The 15,238-nt window shown below is 43.2% G+C and overlaps 1 protein-coding gene across 1 annotated transcript in view; it reads left to right on the forward strand.

Moving 5' to 3' along the window:
- SLC26A9 (solute carrier family 26 member 9) overlaps positions 1–15,238 on the forward strand; it is a 185,488-nt gene that overhangs the window by 111,763 nt on the left and 58,487 nt on the right. The window contains exons 9-12 of the mRNA XM_073666947.1: positions 4,445–4,592; positions 5,067–5,180; positions 6,565–6,642; positions 6,863–6,958. Of these exons, the coding sequence (XP_073523048.1) occupies positions 4,445–4,592; positions 5,067–5,180; positions 6,565–6,642; positions 6,863–6,958 (436 nt within the window). The remainder of the gene's footprint in view (positions 1–4,444; positions 4,593–5,066; positions 5,181–6,564; positions 6,643–6,862; positions 6,959–15,238) is intronic.

Raw genomic sequence — 15,238 nt, forward strand, 5'->3', positions numbered from 1 at the left:
CCTCATATAATGCTCCATACAAAATACTGGCCCCCGTATAATGCTCCATGCAGGTTACTGGCCCCCATTTAATGTTCCATGCTGTATGAGCCCCATATAAATGTTCTATGCTGTATGGGCCCCATATAAATGTTCCATGCTGTATGGGCCCCATATAAATGCTTCATGCTGTATGGGCCCCATATAATGCTCCATGCTGTATTGGCTCCATATAATGCTCCATGCTGTATGGGCCCCATATAATGCTCCATGACTCCATACATAAAAAAAATAAAATAAATAAAATACTCACCTCTCCTCACTGGCCACTGATCTGCTGCAGACTCACTCCACCACGTCACCGTCTTCCCGCTCTCTTCACTTTGACTATTCAACAGAGGGTGTGCTGGAAATACATCATCGCGCCCTCTTACCTGAGACGTCACAGTCAGAAGACGCGGAAGAGACAGGATCTGCTGAGGAACGGGGAGAGGTAAGTATTGTGCCGGGGCCCTGAGCAAGTGGGGGGACCCACTCGTGGGCGCTGACCCTGCATTCCCTCGCTCACGGGCTCCATAGCAAGCCGGTGTCCTCAATGGTGAGTGGGCACCCCCACCTGCTCAGGGTCCCGGCACTTGCCTTGGTGCACCGGGTGCTCATGCCAGCCCTGATTGCGGTGCAGACTTTCTGTCCTCGGATGCACATTCAGTTGATACCAGCAGGCCCCCTGTATGTCCTGCTCGGAGGCCCACTGGAGAATCGTCCGGTGTCCCGGTGCCCCAGTCCGACCCTGTTTCCAGATCTTTCAGGATTTGAGGCTGTCGCTGGGTAACATTGAGTTTCAGCTTCCTCCAAAGATTTTCTATTGGGTTCAAGTCTGGAGACTGGCTTGGCCACTAAATGACCTTACAATGCTTGTTACAGAGCCGCTCCTTAGTTGCCCTGACTGTGTGTTTCAGGTCATTGTCATTCTGGAAGACCAGCCACGACCCATCTTCAATGCTCTTACGGAGGAAAGGAGGTTGTTGGCCAAAATCTCGCGATACATGATCCCATCCTTTCTCCCTTCAATACGGTGCAGTTGTCCTATTGCCTTTGCAGAAAAGCACCCCCAAAGTATGATGTTTCCCCCAACATGCTTCACAGTTGGCATGGCGTTCATGGGGTTGTGCTTATCCTTCTTCTTCCTCCCAATACGGTGAGTGGAGTTGATACCAAAAAGTTCTATTTTCGTCTCATCTGACCACATAACCTTCTCCCATGAGTCCTATGGATCATCCAGATGGTCATTGGCGAAGTTCAAACGTGCCTGGATATGTGCTGGCATGAACAGGGGAGCCTTGCGTGCCCTGCAGGATTTTAATCCATGACGGTGTAGTGTGTTACTAACGGTAATGTAGAAGAATGATGAAAGGTGTCAGTAATTCCGCGCTCCTCCGTTAAATTAGATTATACAGGCTCCGGTCCTTTTGGATAAATTTATTCTTTTGACAAGCTAAAAACACATGCGTTTTGTGGACGTCCCGTCCACGTCTTCAAGTGTATAGCTCTACAGCTATTTAATAAATTTATCACAAAAGGACTGGATCCTGTATAATCTAATTTAACGGAGGAGCGCGGAATTACTGACCTTTCTTGACCTTTCTCAGAATCATGCTTACCCCACGAGGCGAGATCTTGCATGTAGCCCCCAACCGAGGAAGATTTACAGTCATCTTGTGTTTCTTCCATTCTCTCATAATTGTGCCAACAGTTGTTGCCTTCTCACCAAGCTACTGGCCTATTGTCCTATAGTCCATACCAACCTTGTGCAGTTCTACAATTTTGTCACTGGCGTCCTTAGACAGCTCTTTGGTCTTGGCCATGGTGAAGAGGTTGGAGCGTGATTAAGTGTATGGACAGGTGTCTTTTATACAGGTAACATGTTCAAACAGGTGCAATTAATACAGGTAATAAGTGTAGTGTAGGAGGGCTTCTTAGTGAAAAACTTACAGGTCTGTGAGAGCCAGAATTCTTGCTGGTTGGTAAGTGATCAAATACTTATTTTGTGCAATAAAATGCAATTTAATTATGTAAAAATCATACAATGTGATTTTCTGTTTTTATTTTTAGATTCTGTCTCTCACAGTTGAAGTGTACCTACGATAAAAATTACAGACCTCTCCATTCTTTGTAGGTGGGAAAACTTGCAAAATCGACAGTGTATCAAATACTTATTTTCCCCACTGTAATTTAAGGTGGTGAAATAAGCATAGGACAGGTCGTAAATATTCGATTGGTGGGTGTCCATCACTCAGGAGACCTATCAGTCAGTTGTTATTTTCTCCGGATATAAACACCTTGAACGGAGCTGCAAAGCACAGATCCATTCAACATACAGCAGACGCTGCAGGATACTGCAGAACAGTTCCTATTCTTTTGATAGGAGCTATTCTGCAGTACCCGCTGCGGTTGTTACACAATTAATGTAGCTGCACTTTACAACTTTTTTCAAAATGTTTACATCTGGTTACGCTGGCGTAAATAACAGCTGACTGCATTACTGAAAGCCGGGGGCTCCCAGGAGGAATAATTTTTATTTTCTACTGGATGCCGCACTTTCAGGACTGCGGAACCTTCATAACACTATTAACCTGCAGATTAACTCTACATCTGGAGGTTAATAGAGTTTTGCGACCTGACAGGTTTCCTTTAAACAACATACAAAAACATACATTATATATTATTTTGTGTCTTATCTGTTTTGAAGGTTTTTCTATTATTTTCAATATTTTGGTCACCTTCACATACAGTGCCTTAAAAAAGTATTCATACCCCGTGAACTTTTCCACATTTTTTGATGTTACACCCACAAACTTTAATGTATTTTATTGGGATTTTATGCGATATACCAATACAAAGTAGCAAGTGTTTGTGACGTGTAAAGGAAATGATACATATTTTTCAAAATATTTGAAAAATATAAATGTTAAAATTGTCACCTGCATTTGTATTAAGCTTCCTGTAGTCTGATATACCTAAATAAAATTCTGGGTGACCAATTGCCTCCAGAAGTCACATAATGAGTAAATTGAGACCACCTGTGTGTAATGTATTCTCAGTATAACTACAGATGTTCTGTAAAGGCCTCAGAGGTTTGTTTGAGAACATTAGGAATCAAACTGCATCATGAAAACAGAAAAACACACCAGACAGGTCAGGGATAAAGTTGTGGTGAAGAGTGAAGCAGGGTTAAGTTATAAAAAAAAAAAGCTCAAGCTCTGAACATCTCATGGAGCACTGTTCAATCCATCATCCAAAAATGGAAGGAGTATGGCACAACTGTAAACATACCAAGACATGGCCGTCCACCTAAACTGACATCCAACGCAATGGGAGCATTAATTAGAGAAGCTGCCGAGAGGCTCATGGTTAATCTGGAGGAACTGCAGAAGTCCACAGCTCAGGTGGGAGAATCTGTTTACAGGACAACTATTAGTCATATACTCCACAAATCTGGCCTTTATGGAAGAGTGGCAAGAAGAAAGCCATTTTTGAAAGCAAGCCATAAGAAGTCCCATTTGTAGTTTGCAAAAAGCCATGCAGGGGACAGAGCTAGCATTTGGAAGAAGGTGCTCTGGTCAGATGAGACCACTGTAGAACTTTTTGAACTAAATGCAAAATGCTATGTGTGGTGGAAAACTAACACTGCACATCAAAAACACAATCTACTGTCAAACATGATGATGGCAGCATCATCCTGTGGAGATGCTTTTCTTCAGCAGGGACAGGGAAGCTTGTCCGAGTTGATGGGAAGATGGATGGAGCTAAATACAGAGCAATTCTGGAGGAAAACTTGTTAGAGGCTGCAAAAGACTTGAGACTGGGGTATAGGTTCACCTTCCAGCAGGACAACAACCCTAAGCATACGGCCAGAAATACAATAGAATGGTTTAGGTCAAAGCAGATTCATGTGTGTGAATGGCCCAGTCACAGTCCAGACCTAAATCCCATTGTGAATCTGTGGCAAAACGTGAAAAATAGCTGTTCACAGACGCCTCCATCCAATCTCACTGAGCTAGAGCTAGTGTGCAAAGAAGAACGGGCAAAAATTTCAGCCTCTGGATATTCAAAGCTGGTAGAGACAAACCCCAAAAGACTTGCAGCAGTTATTGCAGTGAAAGGTGGTCCTACAAAGTATTGACTGAGGGGACTGAATGCAAATGTACATCGCAATTTTCAGATTTATATTTTTAAAATATTTAGAAAACCAGGTATCATTTCCATTACGCTTCACAAACACTTGCTACTTTGTTTTAGTCTATCACATAAATTCCCAATAAAATACATTTAAGTTGATGGGTGTAATGTGAAAAAATGTGGACAAGTTCATAGGTATTAAAACTTTTTTAAGGCACTGTACATAACACGCATTACTTTACATTTACACTAGTAAAGAACTAATTTTCTGTCAATTTATTTTTAGCTTTCCTTCCCCTACCTTACCTACTGTAAGTCAATGGGGTGATATGATTGGCACAGCGTTTTCCCTGGCTATTGTTGGCTATGTGATTAACCTTGCCATGGGCAGGACTTTAGGAGGAAAACATGGCTATGATGTTGACCCAAATCAGGTATGGCTTTCATGAATACATTAGCTTTTTATCAAGTAAATGGAGATTTTTTTTTGTTCAAAAATTGGTACTACTGTAAGGACATTGTATAAAGGAAGTAGCACATCCTTGATTTTTGGTAGCAAGGTGACTAAACTCAGTAAGTGCTAAACTTTCTCTCTATTATATACTGAATTTCTGATGCAGCTTCAAATCAGATAAGACATCCATAGGTATGGTACACAGTTGGTTCCTACTTTCAAGAGTATATACTGTGCAGAGCTACAATACCAGACTCAACCAATGGACAAAAAAAAACCTACAAAAAGACCCAATTTTATAATTCTTGAGAACCCCTTTAAATGCTTTGGGTCAAATATAAGTGGTTTCCAAATGCATTTTATTTTTTAAATGCCTTCTATTTACTTTTCATTATATGCAGTATTTTAGCGTATTTTAGTGTATAGTGTAATATAACCAAAGCTTTCTTTATAGGAAATGTTGGCCCTCGGTTGCAGCAATTTCTTCGGATCATTTTTCTTCATTCATGTGATTTGCTGCGCTCTCTCTGTAACTTTAGCTGTGGATGGGGCTGGAGGAAAATCGCAGGTAGGTGGGAATGAGTCTTCATTGGGACAAGATAATCTGGATCCATTTACAAGGGTCTATAATCCTGTGCATTACAATATCACCACATTCAATGTTATACCCAAAGATAATATTCCAACCCAACATCGGGATATTTGTAGAGAATAAGTAGCATGGAATCTTTTTATAATTAGATAATATACTAAAATACATATAAATGTAGCAATTACACCTCCTCCACACTATTTCTCTGTGTAATACGGTAAAAGATGCTGAGGACTTCCGGCTTTTTCCCAAGTGCATGACAGATAAAGTGCAGCACTTGTTTGCAGCCATTGTGTTATGTTCCTCTTCATTCTCTGCTTATATCCAGCAATCTTCAAATGATCAGAGGGGATGCCAAGAGTCATACCACCACCAATCTCATATTATCACCTACCTATCCTATGGATAGGTCTTCAATATGTCAGTACTGGACAACCCCTTTAAGGACTGCCACATAACACAATATCATACATTTTTTTCATGTTATGTAGGTATTTTTGTATCTTTTTATTGGGAAAACTTTTTGTTGTGTTTATTGACCTATTAGGTAAGCAGCTGTAGATGTACTCGTATATACAGTATATTATGCAGTATTAGTTATCATTATTACTTATTTTTATATAGAGGATTATAATATGCATAGGGATGTAATAAAAGGAAATCTGTCACCAGGTTTTTGCTACCCAATTTGATAGCAGCATGATGTAGGGACAGAGACCCTGATTCCAGCAGTGTATCACTTACTGGGCTGCTTGCTGTCATTTTGATAAAAATTAGTGTGTCATTTGCTGCAGATCTACCAGTTCTCTGAATGCTGAGCTCTGTATAACCTCGCCCTCACCACTGATTGCCAACTTTATTTGTACATTATGCGTAGGCAGAAAGCTACCAATCAGTGATGGGGACTGGGGTTTTTCAGAGCTCATGAGTATGGAGGACTACATGGCAGCAGGTTTAGTAGTCCTGATGTGATAATCTCCTGCTGAGAAAACATTATGTTGTGATCAGATTAGGCCCTTTAATCAGCTGTCAGCCATGGTGGCAAGTACTGTATTAGCTGTATTCCCATTACATGCAGGGTCCCACTCTAAAGTCTTAATCAAGAACAGGGGTCTCGTAACACGCCCCGCCCCTGCCCAACTTATACTGGCTGCTTTTCTTATAGAACTCAACAGTGTGTTGTCTAAATGTGTGCTTTGCCCATTATGGATTTATGGGTTTAGAAAGTCACAGGTTCCTATTCTCCTTATAAATGCATGAAGTCCAAAGACAAATCACACATGATAAACCCCATTAAATATATGGATAACATACAGCACGTGGCATAACTTTTTTTTTTGTGTTTTGTTTTTCTCCTCAGATGTCTAGTTTCTTTGTAATGATGGTGGTTATGGTGACAATGCTGGCACTTGGCACCTACTTATATCCTCTTCCTAAGGTAGGTATATCTGTGCCTCTAGTTCTATACATTACAAATAGTATCAGTGTGTTAAAATTATTTCTCTGCCTGTTTTTTATATTATAATATTTTTATTAAAATTCTATTATATTTCATACCTTTAATCAAAGAAATACAATGTACATAACTACGGTATAACATGATATTGGCTCTTCTCTGCGTCTTTCGTTTTACTTCACTAGTTGCTTGTGTCCTTCAGGCCGTCCTAGGAGCTTTGATAGCGGTGAACCTAAAGAATTCTTTAAAGCAACTTGCGGACCCTTTTTACCTTTGGAAGAAAAGCAAACTTGATTGTGTAAGTTCTTTAATTGAGAGTACATTTGAGGGAAATAGAGTTTACGTTCAGAAAATTGCAGATTTATAATGTTATAATTATGTCCAATTTCATCTTTTTTTATTTCACCATTTGTTCGCTATCAGTAATTTATGATCAGTGTGCGCATTAAAAAACTTACCGTTCACTGTCCCCTAATGTTTTTAGCGCTGCTCCGGTCCTTTCTTGCATTGTGTGATTGCATTTCTTTTTTCACGCCTCACATCGCAGACCATTTTCTTTCTTCGTATAAGACTATGAAAACTTCATTCTGAGTCTCATAAACACACAGGTGCATCTCACTAAATTAGAATATCATCAAAAGTTAATTTATTTCAGTTTTTCAATACAAAAAGTGAAACTCGTATTATATAGAGTCATTACAGAGTGATCTATTTCAAGTGTTTATTTCTGTTACTGTTGATGATTATGGCTTACAGCCAATGAAAACACAAAAGTCATTATCTCAGTAAATTAGAATACTTTATAACAACAGCTTTAAAAATGTTTTTAAAATCCAAAATGTTGGCCTACTGAAATGTTTAGTAAATGCCCTCAATACCTGGTCGGGACTCCTTTTGCATCAATTACTGCATCAATGCGGCGTGGCATGGAGGCGATCAGCCTGTGGCACTGCTGAGGTGTTATGGAAGCCCAGGTTGCTTTGATTGCAGCATTCAGCTCGTCTGCATTGTTGGGTCTGGTGTCTCTCATCTTCCTCTTGACAATACCCCATATATTCTCTATGGGGTTAAGGTCAGGTGAGTTTGCTGGCCAATCAAACACAGTGATACTGTTGTTTGTAAACCAGGTATTGGTACTTTTTGCAGTGTGGACAGGTGCCAAGTCCTGCTGGAGAATGAAATTTCCATCTCCAAAAAGCTTGTCGGCAGAGGGAAGCATGAAGTGCTCTGAAATTTCCTGGTAGACGGCTGCGCTGACTTTGGTCTTGATAAAACACAGTGGACCTACACCAGCAAATGACATGGCTCCCCAAACCATCACTGATTGTGGAAACTTCACACTAGACCTCAAGCAGCTTGGATTGTGGCCTCTCCACTCTTCCTCCAGACTCTGGGACCTTGATTTCCAAATGAAAATTGGAACTCTGGGACCTTGTGGAGTGTGTCAATGACTGCCTTCTGGACATCTGTCAAGTCAGCAGTTTTCCCCATGATTGTGGAGCCTACTGAAACAGACTAAGGGACCTTTTTAAACACTTAGGAAGCCTTTGTAGGTGTTTTTTGTTAATTATTCTAATTTAGTGAGATAATGACTTTTGTGTTTTCATTGGCTATAACCCATAATCATCAACATTAACAGAAATAAACACTTGAAATAGATCACTCTGTTTGTAATGACTCTATATAATATATGAGTTTCACTTTTTGTATTGAAGAAATGAAATAAATTAACTTTTTGATGATATTCTAATTTAGTGAGATGCACCTGTACATTCAGAAAGTAACCTCCGTTCTACACAGAAATGCTGATAGGTAAAATAATAATAAAAAAAACTATGGAGCGGAGCTTCAAAAAAATATAAAATCAAAGTAAAAAAAATTATTGTTTGCATTGTGAAGGAAATTACAAATATCTTTGTACAGATATACAAATATGAAACCAAGAAGAACAAATGTGTGCCAGGGATAAAGTAAATACAATTATTTATTAAAAAAATAATAATTTTATTAAATATTAGCACAACATGTATAGGTTTCCAACAAAAACGGACATAAGGACAAATTTGTGGGTGAGCCGATGAGGGAGCCCCCAATAGTAAAAAAGCACCAATCACCGGACAGAGCATTTATGAAACGCGTGTCGGGAGTTTGATGGGTGAGCTTCTGATTATTTTATTATATGCATTTTTTTGTACTTTATGTTATTTAATGTTTGGCAATTACATTATTTGCCACTCCAATCTGAATTACTGTACATGTATGTATATGTGATACTATTTTATCCTAAATTATTTGTATAAATTATGTACCTTAACGGGTATGCTCTCTGTGCTACCTATTTTGTACAGTGATTGGTGCCTTTTTGGGGTCCCTCATCGGCTCACCCCCCAATTTTTCCTTGTGTCTGTTTTATTGGAAACTTATACATATTGTTTTAGTACTTGATAAAATACAGTTTTTTTTATGAATAATTGCATTTACTTTAGTCCGGGCACACATTTGTTCTTTTTGGTTTATTATTACGGTTATGCCTTTGGGACCCCCAACCCTGCCTAGGGTTGCAATTCTTTGCATCCTATAGATATATAGATATTAGTGTTGAGAGAGCACTAAAATGCTCGGGTGCTCGAAGCTCGGGCCGAGCTCGCCGTGATACTCGGGTGCTCGACCCGAGCAACGAGTCCAATGTTAGTCTATGGGAGACCCGAGCATTTTTGCGGCTGCACCCCCGGTAGTCTGTAGAAAGCCTAAAAAGTGCCCAAAACGATAGTGACAGTGCTCAAATGACATAGGGACAGCATGGGTATCGCCCCAGGAAGCATTTCTGACCCTCAGGTCACTGCTGTCAACAACGTGGTCAGAGGTATTAAGCCACTTTAACAGGCTCACAATAAAACGTTCAAATTCGAAAGTGAAACTTTTTTCCTGTGAAATATGTTAAGGAACATCCTTTCCAGGGTAAAGACTTGTGTATAAGTTAAAATAAATGACCAAAAACAAAAATACTCCTCCACACCTTCGGCTATGTTCACAAGTAGCATTTTTTATGCGTTTTTGCACTTTTGTATTGCTTTCAACTATGACAAATGCATTCACCGTAAAATGTCATTTTAACATTTTACAACCTTATCTTGCTATGTGCTGTGTGACACATGCATAAAGTGCTGAAAAACAAGGGAAAAGCATGGGGAAGACCCCTGGAAGCATCTCTGACTCCCAGGTCACTGTCTAAAAGTGTGCCCATCATAAGTGATCCTTACCGCATCAGAAGATGCAGACTTGCAACTATCCCCATGCAAGTTCTAGTCCCAGGGCAGTGTTCAATTGTACCTCCCCCATTCCTTGCAATACAAGCTCAAGTATGCAGCCTGCCACCCACCCACCCCCAGGCTGCAATACCATACTGCTTGCTTGCTTGAACTTGAAATTGGGCCTTTTAGGCATGTGGAGGCGGAATCTGGCCACCACGTCATGGCTGTGTTGGCGGCCTGGAATCCATACTCGGTCCCCAGCCGCCCATGCGGCCGGGTGTCCACACACGGTCCCCAGCCGCCCCTATTTCTCCTTGGAACATCCCCCCACACACTTTTCTTAGCCCGGCCTGCTTTAGGCAGCATTGGACGAGTCCACCAGAGAACCAGACTCCTCCGGTGGGCCCTGACTTCTCCATCGGTGGAGTTGAGAGTGCCAAGGTGAGGAGCATGATGATGATGACAGAAGTTAGCATCTGCTATGTTTTCTTTTAATGCAAGTGTAAGTGTGCAGCCTGCCACCCACCCACCCGCAGACTGCAATTCATACTGCTAGCTTGCACTTGAAATGGGGCCTTTTAGTTTGGAGGAGGCCGAAGCTGGCCACTACCTCATGGCTGCTTCGGCAGCGAGGTATCCATACTCAGTCCCCAGCCGCCCATATTTGTCCTGGTGTGCCTTATACATAAGATTAAGCGTGTATACCAAAATATTACCTGTGCCCTCCCCAGTGCATTTAGTGGGAAGGAGAGCCTATTCCGCTGTAGTGTGTGCATGCCAAACCCCTGTTCATGGTACATGCGAAGATGCCTCCCACCTTGCACCTATCGTTGCAGACTTGCAACTATCCCCATTCAAGTCCTTGTCCCAGGGCAGTGTTCAATTGTACCTCTCTCATTCCTTGCAATGCAAGCGCAAGTATGCAGCCTGCCACCCACCCCCAGGCTGCAATACCATACTGCTTGCTTGCACTTTAAATTGGGCCTTTTAGGCATGTGGAGGCGGAATCTGGCCACCACGCCATGGCTGTGTCGGCGGCCTGGTATCCATACTCAATCCCCAGCCGCCTGGTGGCCAGGTGTCCCCGCTTGCTCCCCAGCCTCCAGGGGGTGGCCGGGTGTCCATACTCGGTCCCCAGTCACCCCTATTTGTCCCGGTAACCTTTCCCACACTTTTCTTAGCCTGGCCTGCTTTAGGGCAGCATTGGCCGAGCCCACCGGACTATCAGACTCCTCCGGTGGGCCCTGGCTTCTCCATCAGGGGAGTTGAGAGTGCCAAGGTGAGGAGCATGATGAGGATGATAGAAGTTAGCATCTGCTTTGTTTTGTTGTAATGCAAGCGCATGTATGTAGTAGCGGCTAGGCCTGAGGTGGTCAGCGTTTTGGCGCATATCCTACCTCCTCCGAGGATTGCTGGATGTTTTCCTGCTACTATCCAAGTTCTATGACTCCCGTTAAAACAAAGCTTCAGGTGATAAATGATGGATGAGGTAGTGGCAAAGGAGAAAGAGCAGGAGGAACAGGGACCATTCACATCAATATCAGGCCAGTCAACCAGATATGTCTTGTAGGATATGTTTCTGTAACAAAAGGAGCGGTTCGGCTACACAGTTATAGGGCATACAGTGAGTGCAATGCCTACCAAAAATTTCGAGCCACTCCAATGCCCCTTGGAAATGACATGGAGGTCAGAGGGCGTTAACTAAACCTTTTTTTCCATTTATAGCAACTGGGTCTCCCGTGCACTGTTGGCCTAAGCCGTGAATGGAAGGCTTTCCAAAAATTATGAGGAACTGCAATGCCCCTTACAAGAGCCATGTGTGGCACCCCAGGGGTCTGGTCACCACAGTAATAGAGATATTACGTCGGAGAGCAAGTGGGAGGTTTCCTGGTCAGGATCCCTTAAACATGCAACATCCTCCTGCCCCAATCCTGGGAGGGGAGAATTCTGCCCTTATAAACTGGATCTGGGGCGGGGTTGAGTGAGTCAGAGAACAGTCAGAGTCAGAGTGAGAGCAAGGGAAAGTAACAGCAAGGAGCTCTGTAGGAGCTAGGAGCTAAAGACCAGGGGCTGGAAGCTGAGCAGAGCTCGCCCTGGCAGAAGACAATAGGAACCGGACACAGGAGTCCGAAGCTGTGAGGACTTATATATCCAGCAGCAGAAACCAGCCGGCAGGGGATTTCAGGTCCTCTGGCCATAGAAGCCCGGAGGCTCAGGCACAAGCAAGGGACCAGCACCGCCGTCGTGGAGCGGAGGCTAACAAAAGGCCCCAAGTCACCAGCCATACGGGTGAGCACTACACGGTACACTCAGGGACGTGGGCTACTTCTACCCGCTTACAGCAAGGTAGCCAGGAAGAGTGCAGACAGACGGGGAGACCTACAACTCCACCTGGCCAGGGGAACTCCTGCTTGCTCACAGACTGACCAGGCCTCTTATGCTAGCCAGTACTCCCGGGAGGGTCTACCTTATAATCATCAGTAAAGACCCTGAACTGCACTGCAAAGACTCTGAGTCATTCCTGCTGCGCTCGTGCACCATCACCCCCATCATCCACACTCACTGCCCTGAGGCTATACTCCTCCCGAGGGGAGTTATCCCATTCTATGCTGCGCACACAACACCAGCCTCAGCGGTCTGCCTCGCAGCGGTGGTACTCCCTGACCGCAATCCACGGGTGGCGCAGTCGGACAATTAACCTCAAAACCTAAGAAAGACTGCCACTGGTTTGACCAGCCTGAGCCACGGGACCGGGTCACCGCCACGGAGACTACAGACCCCAGAGACCCGGCACCGGGAATCCCACACACGTGTACACACGGCCCAGAGGGCACATCACATGCAGTACAGCATATTACAAACATAAGTCCCATTATTGGGGAGTGGGTGTCCCATGGTATTTGCTTATGCTTTCCAAGCAAAAGCTGCCAAAAATTAGGACGGAGCAACTTGCAATGCCCCTTACAAGAGCCATGCAGTACAGCATATTACAAACATAAGTCCCATTATTGGGGAGTGGGTGTCCCATAGTATTTGCTTATGCTTTCCCAGCAAAAGCTGCAAAAATTAGGACGGAGCAACTTGCAATGCCCCTTACAAGAGCCATGCAGTACAGCATATTACAAACATAAGTCCCATTATTGGGGAGTGGGTGTCCCATAGTATTTGCTTATGCTTTCCCAGCAAAAGCTGCCAAAAATTAGGATGGAGCAACTTGCAATGCCCCTTACAAGAGCCATGCAGTACAGCATATTACAAACATAAGTCCCATTATTGGGGAGTGGGTGTCCCATAGTATTTGCTTATGCTTTCCCAGCAAAAGCTGCCAAAAATTAGGACGGAGCAACTTGCAATGCCCCTTACAAGAGCCATGCAGTACAGCATATTACAAACATAAGTCCCATTATTGGGGAGTGGGTGTCCCATAGTATTTGCTTATGCTTTCCCAGCAAAAGCTGCCAAAAATTAGGACGGAGCAACTTGCAATGCCCCTTACAAGAGCCATGCAGTACAGCATATTACAAGCATAAGTCCCATTATTGGGGAGTGGGTGTCCCATAGTATTTGCTTATGCTTTCCCAGCAAAAGCTGCCAAAAATTAGGATGGAGCAACTTGCAATGCCCCTTACAAGAGCCATGCAGTACAGCATATTACAAACATAAGTCCCCTTATTGGGGAGTGGGTGTCCCATAGTATTTGCTTATGCTTTCCCAGCAAAAGCTGCCAAAAATTAGGACGGAGCAACTTGCAATGCCCCTTACAAGAGCCATGCAGTACAGCATATTACAAACATAAGTCCCATTATTGGGGAGTGGGTGTCCCATAGTATTTGCTTATGCTTTCCCAGCAAAAGCTGCCAAAAATTAGGACGGAGCAACTTGCAATGCCCCTTACAAGAGCCATGCAGTACAGCATATTACAAGCATAAATCCCATTATTGGGGAGTGGGTGTCCCATAGTATTTGCTTATGCTTTCCCAGCAAAAGCTGCCAAAAATTAGGATGGAGCAACTTGCAATGCCCCTTACAAGAGCCATGCAGTACAGCATATTACAAACATAAGTCCTCTTATTGGGGAGTGGGTGTCCCATAGTATTTGCTTATGCTTTCCCAGCAAAAGCTGCCAAAAATTAGGACGGAGCAACTTGCAATGCCCCTTACAAGAGCCATGCAGTACAGCATATTACAAACATAAGTCCCATTATTGGGGAGTGGGTGGCCCATAGTATTTGCTTATGCTTTCCCAGCAAAAGCTGCCAAAAATTAGGATGGAGCAACTTGCAATGCCCCTTACAAGAGCCATGCAGTACAGCATATTACAAGCATAAGTCCCATTATTGGGGAGTGGGTGTCCCATAGTATTTGCTTATGCTTTACCAGCAAAAGCTGCCAAAAATTAGGACGGAGCAACTTGCAATACCCCTTACAAGAGCCATGCAGTACAGCATATTACAAACATAAGTCCCATTATTGGGGAGTGGGTGTCCCATAGTATTTGCTTATGCTTTCCCAGCAAAAGCTGCCAAAAATTAGGACGGAGCAACTTGCAATGCCCCTTACAAGAGCCATGCAGTACAGCATATTACAAACATAAGTCCCATTATTGGGGAGTGGGTGTCCCATAGTATTTGCTTATGCTTTCCCAGCAAAAGCTGCCAAAAATTAGGATGGAGCAACTTGCAATGCCCCTTACAAGAGCCATGCAGTACAGCATATTACAAACATAAGTCCCATTATTGGGGAGTGGGTGTCCCATAGTATTTGCTTATGCTTTCCCAGCAAAAGCTGCCAAAAATTAGGACGGAGCAACTTGCAATGCCCCTTACAAGAGCCATGCAGTACAGCATATTACAAACATAAGTCCCATTATTGGGGAGTGGGTGTCCCATAGTATTTGCTTATGCTTTCCCAGCAAAAGCTGCCAAAAATTAGGACGGAGCAACTTGCAATGCCCCTTACAAGAGCCATGCAGTACAGCATATTACAAACATAAGTCCCATTATTGGGGAGTGGGTGTCCCATAGTATTTGCTTATGCTTTCCCAGCAAAAGCTGCCAAAAATTAGGACGGAGCAACTTGCAATGCCCCTTACAAGAGCCATGCAGTACAGCATATTACAAACATAAGTCCCATTATTGGGGAGTGGGTGTTCCATAGTATTTGCTTATGCTTTCCCAGCAAAAGCTGCCAAAAATAAGGACAGAGGAACTTGCAATGCTGGCACCCTGGTGGTATAGTGGTGGTGGAGGCTGAGGATAAGGAGAAGAAGATTAAACAGCCGAAACAAGGAAGCGTATACCCATGTGTGGGTGTGAAGCGGTGCATGT

Source organism: Phyllobates terribilis, unplaced genomic scaffold (assembly GCF_046119375.1).
Source record: "Phyllobates terribilis strain yellow unplaced genomic scaffold, ASM4611937v1 Scaffold_2__4_contigs__length_985480577, whole genome shotgun sequence".
Classification (NCBI taxonomy): Eukaryota; Metazoa; Chordata; class Amphibia; order Anura; family Dendrobatidae; genus Phyllobates; species Phyllobates terribilis.